The sequence below is a fragment of the Lynx canadensis genome, chromosome A3 (assembly GCF_007474595.2).
Source record: "Lynx canadensis isolate LIC74 chromosome A3, mLynCan4.pri.v2, whole genome shotgun sequence".
In the NCBI taxonomy this organism is placed as follows: Eukaryota; Metazoa; Chordata; class Mammalia; order Carnivora; family Felidae; genus Lynx; species Lynx canadensis.
This window is the reverse complement of record NC_044305.1, coordinates 49,938,163-49,953,626: the sequence shown is the minus strand read 5'-3', so window position 1 is coordinate 49,953,626 and position 15,464 is coordinate 49,938,163. Positions and strand designations below refer to the sequence as shown.

The 15,464-nt window shown below is 48.7% G+C and overlaps 1 protein-coding gene across 5 annotated transcripts in view; it reads left to right on the top strand.

Annotated features, from left to right (window-relative positions):
* NINL (ninein like) overlaps positions 1–15,464 on the top strand; it is a 175,426-nt gene that overhangs the window by 89,611 nt on the left and 70,351 nt on the right. For 3 of the 5 annotated variants that reach the window (XM_032592609.1, XM_032592610.1, XM_032592611.1), the window contains exons 4-8: positions 3,433–3,611; positions 5,840–5,906; positions 7,889–8,079; positions 8,789–8,941; positions 11,336–11,506. In XM_032592609.1, the coding sequence (XP_032448500.1) occupies positions 3,433–3,611; positions 5,840–5,906; positions 7,889–8,079; positions 8,789–8,941; positions 11,336–11,506 (761 nt within the window). The remainder of the gene's footprint in view (positions 1–3,432; positions 3,612–5,839; positions 5,907–7,888; positions 8,080–8,788; positions 8,942–11,335; positions 11,507–15,464) is intronic. The other 2 variants (XM_030310248.1, XM_030310249.1) reach the window with 2 other exon arrangements.

Below are 15,464 nucleotides of genomic sequence, written 5' to 3'. Positions count from 1 at the left end.
AAGTCAGAGATTCCCACAGCCCCTTCCTTGGGTTCAATTCATTTGCAAGAGCAGCTCATAGAAATCAGAGCAACAGTTTACTTACTAAATCACTACTTTATTATAAAAGGATAGAACTTGGGAACAGCCAGATGGAAGAGGGAGGGGCATAGGGCAAGGTGTGGGGAAAGGATGGAGATGCCCTCTCACCACACACCACTCTACCCCAATCTCTGTGTGTTCACTCCAAAAGCTCTCTGAACCCCATCCTGTTGAGTTTTTATGCAGGCTTCATTACATAGGCATGATTGATCAAACCACTGGCTATTTATGACTGAATGCAACCTCCAGCCCCTCCCACTTCCCTGGGGGTCAGGTGTGGGGCTGAAAGTTCTAACCCTCTAATCACATGGTTGGGTGTCCAGGCAACCAGCCCCCATTCTGAAGGGCATTCTAGGAGTCACCTCATTAACATAAACTCAGGTTTGGTTGCCAGGGATGGGGTGAAGACCAAATATATATTTATTATAAATCACAGTATCACAGGTGTCAAATAATACTGCGTGCTGTCCTTACAGCATGAAGTGTTGACAAGATAAAGTAGAACTTTATATCTTCAACTGTGGAGCAGTTGAAGTTTCAAGATTTGAAAGCTCAGTGCAGACATAAGGTATATCTAGACCACTGAGGTTGGCAGAACAGATAGGATGCCATCAGCCTTGGGAAGATCTGACCGGGGTGGGAGCCATTACATGACCAGCAGTCATTTGCAGATGTATCTTATGTCAGGCAGTAGTGTTGTGCTGTGCTGACATGCCTGTCATGGGAATGGGGCTGGAGGGACAAAGATAGAATTTCCAAATGGAAGGGACATCCTGAGGAGGAATGCCCCCTGGCTTTGGTAATGGTCAGGAGGTGGAGGGAGGGTTTGGAAAGAGGTCCACTCAGGGGCATGTAGGTTGTGGGTTGAGGGTCAGAAGATGATGGTGGACATTCTCAGTGCCTGTTCCATTGGACTTCAGGCTGTGAATGACAGCCACTTGATGTGCTTCAGACCCATCTTGGCTACCTGTGGTGAGTATTGGGCAGTGAGTGAAATAGGGCATGGGGCAATGTGTTTGAGGTTGGAGGTATGGTATTGATGAGATCGAGGAGGGAGCTCTTTTCCTTCTGGTCCGCAGCAGGCTCCTCCCACAGTGGACCCTTGGTCTAGAGCAGGTGCATGACCAGATAACAGGGATAATAGTGGGAGAGCTTGGGGCAGGGGAATGGGGAGTGGAAAGGATGATACCTCACATCAGTTGTCTTCAGTGTGCCAGGCTCACAGAATCCTGTGGCATTATCATACCCATTATTCAGATGAGGAACTGAGGGCTGATGTGTGAAGGGATTTGTCCAAGATCCCACATAGATCTTGGAACTGTGGCCAAGATTTGAGTTCCGGTTTTCCTGTTGTAAGCACTGGGCCCTTGTATACACAGTGTAGCCAGAACCCGCTCCTTCAGCTGGCTGCTAAAGGCTACACGGCACCTGGGTATAGTGTAGAGAACCCTGCATGACCCCTGGGGCATTCACTGGTCACTTTGTCTGACACTGTTCTTCTGAAAGAGGTGAAGAATGCCACAGGCCTTTACTAACACAAGATTTGGGAATGTGGCATGTGATCGTGGGTAGGAATGGAAGGGCGATGCCCAGGGTCCCTGACACTATATATGCTCCTCCCATGCTAGAGAATGTGTGGAGCTTCTAAACTTAAAACTAGATCTCTGGCATGCACTCAGTTTCTCCAAAGAGTTAAGAAAGTATTCTAGGACTTGTGGTTTTTCCCCCCTCTTCTTTCAATTCTTTTGTTTTCTTTGCCTTTTTCTTTTCTTTCAGATCTCAAAGCTGTCCTCAATTAAATGGTCATATGTGTGGCCTGAGACTCCTTCCCTTCATGGCAGATCAAGGGGACATCAGAGCCCCTCTGATTTTTCGGCACTTGGTTTCCCAACTGTGCCCCAGCTTCCCATTTCCTGCCTGATATGACTTTCCTTCTTCTTATACCCCCTCAAGGTGGAAGGAGGATTCTTCTCCCACCCACATCAGCCAGCCCACAGCCTCTCTGTAACCAGGAACGATGCTCATATGCAAGAGCCCGAATTCACTGACTTTCACTTACCCTTTTGGCAGCTCTCCGGTGGGAGCCTTTCTCCATATTTGTAGTTTGCCCCTTCTGAACACTGCTGGGTTGCTCCCTCTTTTTTTCTCTCTGCTGGCTTGGAAACTTTGCCCTCCTCTTCAGTACATCACATGCCTGTTGTCCCAGGCTGATTGGTATAATTTATGATTACCTTCAAGTGTCCCAGTGAGGTGAGACATGCTATAGTCACCCTGCATATTGTCAGCTGTCTTAAATGTCATGCTGTCACTTCATAGTCTGCACATCCCACATGGAACTTGGCATCTTCCTCCCTAAAACTCCTCCCTCATCCCCAGTGTCTGTCTGTCACTGGCATCACTGTACTTTCAGTTGGCCAGGCTGGACCCAGCCCCTTCCTCTGATGTGGTCTCAAGGTCAGGAGTCAGGGGTCAAGGTCAGGGGGGATGGAAGAAAGGAATGATGTGGTACTTGACTTAAAGAAGTGTGACACCTTTCAGTGAAATTCTGTTTTCCTGGCCTGGAATTACTTCATTGGATCCTATGCTTTTCTTTCCAACTGGCCCATGCTGGCTGCTTCCCTCTGAACCTATGTCGTGTCCTGGCTGCTGCCCATGATACCCTCTCCAAGTCTGTTTCTTACTCACCCAAATTCCTCACAGAGTCCGTATCATTTCTTCTCTGCCTGAGAGGTCACATTGTGTACAAATGTGAACAGGTAAGGAGGGAAGAAGGAAATGCAAAGGGTTATTAGGGTTTAAGATATTCTCATGAATCCCAGACTAAAACTCATGCCTGCCTTTGCCCCAGACTTCAGACCAGCAGAGTTTGAGCCTCCCTTGGCTGTGTGTGAGGTCCATGCCCACAGCTCCCTGACAGTCCTGTCCAGATGGGGTCCTGAAGTAACCAGGGTAGGAAGTGACCTTCTGGTCTCTAGAACAGTATGTTGCTGGAATATTGGAGGGTTTTTTTTCTTTGTATAAAAAGCTATTAGTATTAGTCTCTTATTATGTAAACAAAAAGTCTTTTTGTATTAGTAGTAGTCTTTTACTACATAAAAGCAGTATGCTCAGAAAACTAAATAGCACGTAGAGTTTAGAGTAGAAAGTCCCCATCTCCCAGCCTGGGTTTCTCAGTTCCCTGCCTGAGGAATAGATTGACCACTGTTAACTGCTGTCTGTATTCTTCCAGACATTTTCTGTGTGCTTCTGTGAGAGCTACACTCTGTATCTTGAAATGTGTTCTGCAGTGTGCACAGACCCATCCGCTCCCTGTCCCCCCCCCCCCCACCAAACCTCATATTTTCTTTCCAGCTGCCTCACGTGCTGTCCCGCCAAAGTATGTGAGTGGCTCTAAATGGTATGGTCGCTGGAGCTGCCCTGAGCCTGAGCCATGTGGCTCTGCAACAGGAGCCAAATGTTTACCAGAACAGCAGGCGAGGGCCACTGGGAGAGGCCAGCTCCGCCGCTCTGCATCTCTGGAAAGTGTGGAGGTGGGTCCGAGTTCCTCCTTTCCCCACCCTAGGCCACCATCTCATTTAGTCATTGTGACATGACTATAAGAGGATGTGAGGGGCAGGTGGGCATTTCTGGGCATCTCAAGTTGCCAGAAACAAGGGTGCAGTTTGGGGAATGACATTTCATTCTAAAGTCTGGGGTGCCTGGGTGACCTAATTGGTTAAGTGACTGACTCTTGATTTTGGCTCAGGTCATGATCTCATGGTTCATGAGATCTAGCCCCATGTTGGGCTGCATGCTAGGTGTGGAGTTTGCTTGAGGTTCTCTCCTTGTCTCTCTCTCTCTGCCCCTCCCCCCCTCATTCTCTCTGTCTCTCTCTCAAAATAAATAAATAAACTTAAAAAAAAAAAAAAAAAGAATTGTTAAAGTGTCTCTGGGTCTGTCTGCAGGGAATTCTGGCCAGAGTGTACTTCTTCAGACATTAGGGCAGTGGAGAATTTGTGCTGAAATCACTTGTTTCTTTCCCTCTCCTGCTTATCACCACCAACTTTCCCCCCACCACTGTGAGAAGGCTGTTTTTTATGGTTTCATAAGAGTGAGAAAAGAAAGAAAGATGCCTTTCTGGTGCCCTTGTAAGGTTAGGAACTTGGAAGTACCAATAGGCCCATGGTCCCACCTGCCTTGAACACTTGGAATATACCAAGAATATACCACTTAGAATTTGGCAAACATGTGCTGAGACCTCCCAGGGCTCTGAGGGTTGATTCTATCTCCCCATGTCCCTAAATTGTTCACTGGTGCCGAGATACTGCAGAAGATGGTCTGCTGGAGCCTTACAGCCTTCATGTCAGGAAATATCCATGGGGCAGATCCATAACTTTCAAGTTAACTGTGGAGTCCTTAGACTTATTTTCAAGAATTCCAGAAGGTTCCTGGTTCCTACTCTCTGTGATGTCCATTTTGTCAGGTGGGGCTTTATGGGGACTTATCTTCAATAAGACCCTCACATTAATTTGATTACATTTTCAGCATTTGTTGAGGCAAGTATATCTATTTAAATCCTAGAGTTTCTTTGCTCAGGGACATGCTATGCCTGGGTAATACCAACAAATCCCAGGCATTCACTTTTTTTATCGTTTTTAACTTTGGTCTGCAGGGATAGAGATCTAAGGAGTCTGCTCTATCTCCATTATGCTGTTCTGCTTTTTAAAACCATCTTTGATCCCTGGAACTAGAACATGGAGGAATGCTGTTTTTAGGGTTGTCAGTTGGGCTGAATGCATTAGAAAAATGGGACATACCACCTGCTCCCAGATTCCACTCTCACTTCAGTGCTGGCTCTGAGGAGTGCTGAGTCTTGGCCAACTTGGCATTCCTTCCAGAATCAGATGTGGGATGCATAGCACCTGTCAGAAGCAGACTTTGACTTTGTAGTCAGCCAACTTGGCCACAAAAACATGAGATTTTTACCTGAGTCAAGTGTTTCTTTAATTTTTTTTTTTAAGACAGACAAAGCATGAGCGGGGGTGGGGCAGAGAGAGAGGGAGACAGAATCTGAAGCAGGCTCCAGGCTCTGAGCTGTCAGCACAGAGCCCGACGCGGGGCTCAAACTCACGAACTGTGAGATCATGACCTGAGCCAAAGTTGGACACTTAACCAACTGAGCCACCCAGGCGCCCCACAGTCAAGTGTTTCTTGATGGTCTGCCCCCTTCAGGGTACAGCTTGCAAAGGGCACTGAGGAGTCAGTGCTTGCTATGTATCATGCTGTCCCTGGAGCTCCTGGAGGGACAGGGAGAACTACTCTCCCTCCAACTGTTTGCTGAACTGATCTGGATGATAAGGGACAGGGTATAGAGAAGTGAAGACCATCAAGCTTGAGCAAGATAATGTTGTGCAGTGGAAGGTTGACCATACTCCCTGGCCATTCCTCTCCATGCTGGTGTCCAAAGCCAGCACCACAAGGAGGTGTTGGTTTGGGGAGCATTTTTCATTCCTGTTTGGGTACAAGTGCTTGATTATGTTTTTAGTGTTAACTACTGATGACTTGGTTTATGTTGAGGAGCCTCATGTGTCTCTGTGTCTACATTGTAGTGCTTGGTCTGTGAGAAGGACCTGTTCTGTGCCTGTGCCTCACGGCTTGGTGCAAAGGCCATCTGTAGGTGGGGGGTTTTGCCCGAGGAGCTGCATCTCACCAGCTGTTTGTCCTCTTCCTCAGTCCCTACCTAGCTCCAAAATATATCCTTCTTTTCGTTTTTCTACAGAGTCTCAAGTCAGATGAAGAAGCTGAAAGTGCTAAAGAACCTCAGAATGAGTTGTTTGAAGCACAAGGTAAAGCCACAGACTCATGGTTGGTTCTCCCTATCTTTGATCAGTGCTTTGAAGTTCAAGGAGCTGGCTTGTTGGTCGGTGAGCCAGCCATGTGTAATTTCCTGGGAAGCATGCAGAGTGGGTGCTGTATCTGGTGGGCCCCTTCTCCAGAAGTGGTCCCAGCCAGGAGGTAGTCTCTTGGTGCTCAGCATCCCCTGAGGTCAGATCCTTGGACAGAGGCCCCTGGCCAAGGGAGCAGTATGGTTGGGCCACATCTCGCAATCTGTGAGGACCAGCATGACCCCAGGTGGCAGGCATGGCCTGAGGTCCCAGGCCTCTTGCACTCCCTTCTTAATGTGCCAGACCTGGGCACATTGTCTTCCTGGCTGTGTGCAAGCAGTCTTGGCAACCTCCAGTGGCTCTGTGTCTGTGCTCCAGATAAAATAGCAGATGTGGTCCTGGCCCTCAGGAGCCTTGCAGGGGCAACTGGAAGGCAAAAGCAGGGGTACATAAGATAGCAGTGTGCCCACATGTGCGTCTGGGGATGCTTTACACATACCTCCCACACAGAAGAGAAAGTGCAGAAACTTTACTTGGAGAGGGAGACCACAGTTGACCTTTTGAATTTCTGCTGCAGTAAAAAATCAGCAGTTAGAACTGAGCATGATCTAGATTGTGATCCTCAAGGACGAGAGCCATTGTTCAGTGTTTAACTTAGCGGATGTCAGGGGAACTGACCTGAGCGCCCACCTCAGCTGTTGGACAAAGCACATAGATAAGGAAGAGCAGCCAGGTGATCACATCTTAACTGTCTTGGTTTCAATTCTAAATCTAGGGCAGGAAAGGAAGGTTGTGCACAGTGCAATTTTGGGTCTCTCTGCCTGCAGAGCAGGTTGGGTTCTTCCTAGCCTCGAACAGAAACCTTTTCACTGGGTTAGAATTGACAGTGTGCATGAAACTCACATCAGACTTCAGAGGATTTATTTATCTCCTTTGCCATTCCTGAGAAATAAACCCTAGTATCAGAGGTGCTTTTATGCTTTTACTTAGAAATTTCAGACACTTTATGCTGGAAGAGATCTCAAAAAAGGCATTTTCCAGGGTGCGTGAGTGGCTCAGTCGGTTAAACATCTGACTTCGGCTCAGGTCATGATCTCTCAGTTTGTGAGTTCAAGCCCTGCGTAGGGCTCTGTGCTGACAGCTCAGATCCTGGAGCCTGCTTCAAGATTCTATGTCTCCCTGTCTCTTTTCCCCTCCCCTCCCTCAAAAATAAACATTAAAAAAAAATTTTTAAGGCATTTTCCTCAACCCAACACAGTGTTGTTCATGAGCACACAGGCCTGGCTTTCCTCAGGAAAAGTGACTTTCTTATTCTTAGTTGGGCTATCAAAGTAATTAATGTCAAAGTAGCCCATTACCCAAGCTGCTGATGGGGAACTTCAGTCATGTGGAGTCTGAACTGCCTCTCTGTGTCAGGCTGGGTGGCGTGGACTGACTGTGGAGGGAATGTCTGGCTTGAAGCATGGCTCATCCATGATGGCTTCTCACGGGCACCCCCAACGTCTGTCCATTCCACAAGTTGTTTCTCTGGCAAAGCTCAGAAACATTAGTTTCTGAAATTTATTTTTTAAAAACTAGGGGGTTTTTTTGTTTTATTTTGTTTTGTTTTTTGTAAATACAAATAATGCAGCCCTCTTTTATATGCTTCCAGTGATCTGACTTTAGGAGGTTCCTTTGAGAAAAAGCTTTCCCCACATGGACCAGAGGTTCCTCCCACCCCACCTACATTTTATTATGAAAATTTGGAAACACAGAATGAAGATGAAAGAATCGTATTGTGAACAGCCATGTACTCATCACCTAGATTCCACCTTTGATGCTTCACTACTCAAGTGTGTCCACCTGCCCATCCATCTGATTTCAGAGTCAGTTGCCAGCATTGGTATATTTCCCCTATGCTTCTACCTGGACATCAGGTTTACCTGTCACTCTTCCTGCTTCAGGCCAGCTGCCAGCTTGGGGTTCTGAGGTCTTCAGATGCCTCCAGAAGCCCTGCAGCCTCTCCCTGGACACCCCTGAGAGCCGGGTTCGTGGCATCTGGGAAAAGCTAGGTGTTGGCAGTAACGGCCACCTCAGCGAGCAGGAGCTGGCTGTGGTCTGCCAAAGCATCGGGCTCCAGGCACTGGAGAAGGAGGTGAGAGGGTCTGAGGCAGACCACACTCAAGGACAGGTTCTTTGTGGTGGTCAGGTTGCTGTTGCATCTGGAGAGTCCCTTCACCCTCCAGACACTGATGTGGTTGTACTACTTTGTGGTCTAAAGTCCTCTGGTAACTCCCAGTGCTTCTGCTGAGGTCTGCGCCCACACATGTCATGTATGGCCTGCCTCACCAGCTTCTGAGCACCTTCACTTATGACCCTTTCTCTGCTTGGAGTGCCCTTTCCCCTTCCTGCATTGCCTAGTTCTACCGCCCAACCCAGATGTTATGCCCTCTGAGGCAGGCTGCACTCCCTTGCAGGGGCCAAGGGGAGGGGGGTGGGCAGTGGTGATGTGATGGGGAAGTGCCTCCTTACTAAAGTTCCCCTTAGTCCTGCTGTCCTTGCTGTTCTCTGAATTGCTGGGGGCCCAGGACCCCCTCCATATGTATGTCTTCTTCCTGCCATCCAGCAAGTTACTCTGAATGGGTATTTATGGAATTAGGAAGTGCAGGTGGCACCCCTTCACAGCAGGGTGGAAACTGACCAGGTATGTAGATGTCACAAGACAGAGTCAGGGGACATCAGGTGTGTCTTAGGTGAGTTTGGTAAGGACAAGCAGACTGCCCAGGGAAGGCCTGGGTGGTGGTGACTGGCATGCAGCTGCTTGTGGGTGGGGCCTCAGCACAGGTGTGGCGGCTTTTGTCTAGGAACTGGAGGACCTGTTTAACAAACTGGATCAAGATGGAGACGGCAGAGTGAGTCTTGAGGAATTCCAGCTTGGCCTATTCAATCATGGGCCCACTTCACTTCCAGAGTCTTCCACTCCCATCAAACCAAGCATGTCCTGGTCTCATCACCAGGTAAAATGGGATGATTAAGCTTTGAACCACAGCAGCAACTGCTGTCACTCTGGCCTTCATCATCTTCACAGACCTGGGAGTTGGTGGGAGTATGTACACATACGTGTGTGAGTGGGAGGCCATGTGATTTAGATTCTAGAATCACACAGGTCTTCTGCTGATCTGGCATTGCCCCTCCCTAACTGTGTATCCCTGAATGAGTTACTTGCCTTCTCTGAGCTTCAGGCTCTTCATCTGTAAAATGGTGCCTACCTCATAGGGGTTTTATGAGGATTACATGGCAGTTCCTCGATTTTCTCCTCAAGAAGCCTATCCCAGTGTACCTTCCATTAGAAGAGCTTCTTCTCTCCTCCCCATTGTGGTGCAGTGAGAGCATTCTGTACCTTCCCTAGGAGTAGCTCTCCAGGTACTCCTTTCCTTGTACTCTCCCTGTGTTGTGTTCCTGAATTTTATCTCTCATTCAAATACCAGGTCTCTGCAGATGGAGAAGAGCAGATTTTAGGCGGTTATTTAAATTGTGATCTCATTTGCTGACCGTTGGCTTAGCATTTGGTTTTTCTCCATCCCAGGAGAGGAGAACCTTCCTCTTCCACCACAGGGCAAGGTTCTCTGGGGGAGTCTTGCCAATGCTTCTCTGCTGATGTGGCTGATCCTGTAGTTTGTAGGTGGCGGTACAAGATGAGTAATGTTGTTTTCTGCTGCACTAGGTGTAATCTGAGAGTCCCATTTCTGAATCTAAACCTGATGAGAATGGAGAGAGAAGAAACTAGGAGTGTTAAAGGAAAGTGTCAGGCCATGTAAGGTCAGAGGCCATGAAGTCCCACCAAGTCATGCTTGGAGCCAGTGGAGGGAGGGTGCCTCCTCTGTGGTGGAGCTGCCCTTGTTCCTGCGTCCCAATGAGGAAGCACAGCTGGACAGGACTCTGAGCCATGGGGCGCAGGAATGAAACCAGGCGGGACCCACCTCTAGTCAGATGCAGGTGCCCAAGGAACACCTGACTACCCAGGAAGTGCCCTGAGCTAACACAGCTGCAGGTGGAGGGTGTTGCATCCTGTGTGTGTGGACTCTTGCATGGCATGGTGGTGCTGGGCCCTCAAGTATGTGGCCCAGCACCCCCCCCTCCTGCTACACCATGACGTGCCTGTCCCCAAGTTCACAGTCCTCACAAAGGAAGCAGGTGGGAGGGAGACAAGGGTGGTCCAGGTGCATTTGGCTATCTGAGCTTCTCCACTGTGGCCATGGCATGTTTCTGACCATTCTTGAGCTGTCTGTCTTCTCCCCTTTTGTAAATGGAGTCACATGCCTACTTTGTAGGGCTGTACCTAGCACAGCTTTAGTAAGCACCCAGTTCCTAAGTGTTTATGAAGAGATAGGGATATGGCTGAGAACAGATGAGAGCATATGGGCCTGTGAGTACCTGCTGAGGTAGTGAGTGCCAGGAGGGAGGTGCTGGGCTGGGAGGGGGTATCAGAGCAGAGCCCTGGAAAGTGCCCAGCATGGAGCATTGGGGGGGAAGTGTTTCAGGCAATGAGAAAAGCCTGGAATGTTTGGGAATATCAGAGACTCCTTTGAGGGGAGTTGAGAGGAGGCCAACAAGGAAAGTGTTCCCTGGGGGCGGCGGGGGGTGGGGGGTGGCGGAAGCCCCAGTGGCCAGAAGGAAGGGACTGTTTTTCCTCATTCTTATAGCCCCAGATAGCAAATGCTGGTTCTGAAGAGAATGCCAGCCTGGGGCAGAAAGCAGTCTTGCTTGATGGATTCTCATAGCCCTTAAGCCTAACAGGTCAGCTTTCTGGCCAAGAGATTTTTTTTCCCCTTCCTCTTAAAACTCTCCAATTCTGTCAGCTATGAGATGTGTTTCTGAGGCCTGCGCAGATGGGTGACTTTGTTTGGGCCTCTTCTTTTAAGCCTGTCTTGGGTTTCTTTCCACAGGCTGGATTTCTGAGCATTGGCATGTGCCTTCTCTAGCTTTTTGAGGCTGGGTGCACACCAGTACTGATTTGGGAGAGAGAGGTTAAAACCCCTTCATGCCTCCCACTAAGAAGCTCTTGCTGACATGTGAGGCCACACGGGTGTTGGAATGTGTTCCTTGGACCAAGCCTCGGGTAGACAGTAGGAAAGCAGATACCAGGGTCTTAGAGAAGGCAATAGGCTGGGTGTCCGGATCTCTGGGTTCAAATCCCCACTTTGAGGGGAGACTGCAGAGCCGTGCAGTCTTGGGCACACTGTGAGATGGTGCCGTGCCTTTGTTTACTAGTCTGGGAGACAGAGCTAATGGTCACTGTGTGAGCTGTTCTTGACAGACCTCAATGAGACAGTGAAAGGTTGAGCACAGGCTACTGAAGTTGGAAAATACTAAAAATAAACAAGAGGCACTTCCACTTTCTCTACACACAGGTCCTGGAGGAGGGCAGCTGCCAGACTGCCACAACATCATCCCTGGTGTCCGTGTGCTCAGGCCTGCGCCTCTTGTGCAGTATTGATGATGGCACCGGCTTTGCCTTTCCTGAGCAGCTCATCACCCTGTGGGCCCAGGAGGGGATTCGGAACAGCAGAGAAATCTTGCAGGTCTGGAACTGGTCACTCACAGCCGCCCTGGAGGGAGCATGCAGGCAGCATGGGGCCAGCAGGGGACCTCAGGGCCCTTTGCTCTCAGAGGAGGCTGGACAGAGAATCCCACAGACACACAGGGCCTGCACTCTCTGGGGGAACCCCATGTAGGGAAGGCCTGTTAGAATCATTTTCCTCTTTATTTTTTTTGCCATTAAAATATAAGAAATTTTAACTTTAAGAGATAATAAATAAGCAGAGAAAACAAATCTGAAACAAATCCACTTGAAGGTAGGTTTCGGTATCTTAGACATTTCCCTCAGTACATTGTTAGCCTTGTGGATGTTTTGCTTACCTGGACAATGGCGGTCCATCCCAGACGAGGGGAGAAAATTTCCTACCTTGTGGTAGAGACGTCTTACTGGATGTCACTGTCCCAGTAGTCTGAGTGTTTCCATTTTGTGGAAGATGAGCTCCATAGTGAACCCAAATTCTGCCCAGAGCTGCTGCCTGGCTGGCCAAGCTCTTCTCCCCTCATGGCCCTTGCTTGCCCGGACCCCCTCCTCCACCGTGTTGGGTGTGGAGGTACACTGCCCTGCTGCCTCCTCCCGAGTTCCTGCATGCTCTTCGGGGGGTTGGCCCACAAGACTGTCTTCAGATGGGGTCAGGCCTCTTCTGGGGGCCAGTCCAACCTCCCCCAGGGACACAGGGCCAGACCCCTGGGGTTTGAAGGGAGCTTGCTCTGGGGCAGTCAAGCCAGTTGTGCACAGGGGCTGGACAAGGGTAAGAGAAGAATACTGGGGAAAAGTGTGTGTGTAAGCTGGACTGCTGATCTTCATTTCCAAATTTCACTTTGTGTTGTAAAAAAAAAAAAAAAAAAAATGTCAACTGGGGGAGCCTGGGTGGCTCAGTTGGTTAAGCGTCCGACTTTGGCTCAGGTCATGATCTCTAGTTCGTGAGTTTGAGCCCCACATCGGGCTCTGTGCTGACAGCTCAGAGCCTGGAGCCTGCTTCAGATTCTGTGTCTCCCTCTCTTTCTGACCCCTGCCTGCTCGCACTCTGTCTCTCTCAAAAATAAACATTAAAAAAAATTTTAAGTGTCAACTGTACACAAAATCATAAAGTAATAAAGCCTGCCCCCTTTTGCTCCCATTGTGTAGGAGTAGCAACACCTCACGGCTCAGTGGGAGTTTTTGCAGAGCTTTTCCCCAGCACAGAAAAGAAATATATATTTGGATATTCCAGCTTTAAAATTTTTTTTTGCAAAATTGGTATACTGTATATCTTGTTAATTTGTTACCTTTTTCCTATCATTGGACATGTAGATTTTTTTTCTGTTCTAAATCTTGTTTAGATTATATATCCTCCTGTTCCTATGCTGGTATTTCTTGGTAGGCTAGATTTCTGAAGTTACACATTTTAACTCTTGGTAGGCTTTTTTATATTGCCTCTGAAAATGTCCTTATTAGCACAAACTAACAGTTCACAGAGGAGCCCAATGACAACGTTTAAGATAGTCCTCCTGACACTTTGGGCGAGGCCCTTTTGGGCCTAGCCATTGCTGAGTGTGGCCACCCAGCAGCCTGGGCAGAGCCTGGACAGTAAGGCCAGAACTGGGCACCTGGCCCTTGGGAGAGCTGGAGACTGAGCCCTAGTTACTAGATTGGCTCCCTGGGAGGGCAAAGAGCAAAGAGATTCACGGTTTTGAGATTCTCCCTGAAACTGTATTCCTGATTCCCTGTCATTTGGGGGTGGGCTGGCTGCCTTTAGAGCATGGTGAGTCTCAAATTTGCCTCTGACACTTCATAACTTACCCTTTTTATTGCTTTCCTGCTGTCAGAGAATATTTCCATTTCCTTAGCAATTTGTAATTTACTAGTTGCATTGAGGATTTGCTTCCATTTTGTTGAAGGGCAGAGGTGTTTACTGAACTCTCAGCACTTGGCACCAAACAAGGACCTGTGAAGTTTGTAACATTGTTTACTCTTCACTCAGTGTAGTTGTTTCTGTCTCACGTGACAGATGAGGTCGCTGCCTGAGCCCACATAGCCAGGGCGGGAGCAGCAGCGAGTGGGGCAGGCCTTCTGGGTATCCTGGTATGTCAGGTCGGGCCCTTCCTGCCTGTGACGCTCTCAGAAACTGCTTACCTGTGATGTTGGTGGTGAAGACCACAGGCTGCTGGTCCTACCAAGACAACTAAGCACACCATGCCTGAAAAAGAAAGGCCTTTCTCTTGAGAAGGAAGCATCAGCTGGGTGAGCCCTTAGTGTGGATGTGCTGGCATCACATACCCAGTTTCTCAAAACCCCTGGCCATTTCAAGGAGCTTCTTATCCAAGCCCTTGAGAGTGCTCTAGGAGGAGGCCTGGGAATGGTTATTTGTCCTTCCTCAACAAATTACCACTAAATTACACCTTGAAACACAATGACTCTTCTTGTCTTGAGCAGTTTTTGTGGGTCCGGAATTTGGGAGCTATGTAGTGGGTGGCTCTAGCTCAGGGTCTCCCCTGAGGTTGATCAGATGTCAGCCAGTACTCAGTCTTGTGAATGACTGACTGGGGCTGGACCACCGCTCCCAAGTTGGCAGATTGATACTTGCTGTAGCAGGAGGCCTCCATTCCTTGCACATGGCCCCTTCCTAGGGCTGCTTGAGCTTCCTCACAACTAGGCAGTGACTTCCTGGGAGTGCCATCTAAGAGAGAGTGAGGAGGAGGCTATGTGTCTTCCAAGCCCCAACCTTGGAAGTCATACACTGTCACTTCCTCAGTGTCCTGTGTGTGACACAGGTTGACCCTGTTGTGTGTGAGAGGGGAATACCTGGGTATGGGTGCCAGGAGGTGAGAGACACGGGGCTGTCTTGGAGGCTGGCTCACACCCTTGCCATGTGGTTTTTGATGACTCCTTTCTTCTTGGTCAGGAAGCTGCTGCTGTGACCTATCATGTCTGTGCCCTCTGTCTGGTGACATGATGGCTGGGACGTCTTTACTTGTGGAATAACAGCTTGAGCTTCCCAGTTATTCCATATGCTTTACCCTGATGTCACTTCTCTTCAGAAGCGCTCTGGGAAGTGGGGGAGCAGTGGAAAGCCTGGTCTCCATTTTATAGGTTAAAAAAGGGAGCATGCCTCATTTCCTTGTGTGACTGAGAATGCTGTGTCCCCTTGTCTCCAGTCCCTGACATGGTGCCTGCCTCTAGATGTGGGTGTAACTGTAATTTTTTGACATCATAGAAGGAGCAGGGGTCAAGAATACTCAACACTAAAAAAGCAAATGTAGCAAGTGTTAGTTGTTGTCAGTTGAGCAGAGGGGTATATGGGTATGGTTTATTATTATTATTATTGTGGTACAATACATTTAATGTAAATGGTTTTATTCTCTTATTTTCAAAATCTTGAGGGGAAGAATGCTCCACTCCACTAGGCCATGGCTCATCTCTCTGTTAGATCGCTTTCCTACCAACAAAACTACCCACCCATACATATACTTCATGGAGATTCTATTAGTTTGAAATGATAAAAACTCAATTCAAAATGTCTTAAGGAGGGAGGATATTACGGGCTCACGTGAGCAGGCACTTGGGAGAAGGTGCCCAGAGGTGTCGTCAGGGCTCTTTTACATCTATCCTCTGCTTGCTTCTTGGTGGTGTTGGGCTCAGGTCAGTTCTCTTCACACAGCTCCCAAGGCTAGCAGGGTTCATACAGCAACTTATTTCACAGAAAATGGCCTCTCTGCCGGCCTCTTATCAGTCCCCATGATGTCCTCTGCTTCTGTGTCAGTTACCTTTTCAGGAAGGTCTTTGTCCAGCCTGGGTCATATACTCCCTGATGAGGGGTGAGGGGAGAACTTGGCTTTGACAGGGACTATGGGGGAAGGGAGACCAGAGTAACATGGGTGGGGGCAGGGCAGAGACTTTACAGACAGAAGAATTGGCAGGTGCTGCCACCAGGACAGTGTGGATCTGGGCCTGGCCTATTCTTA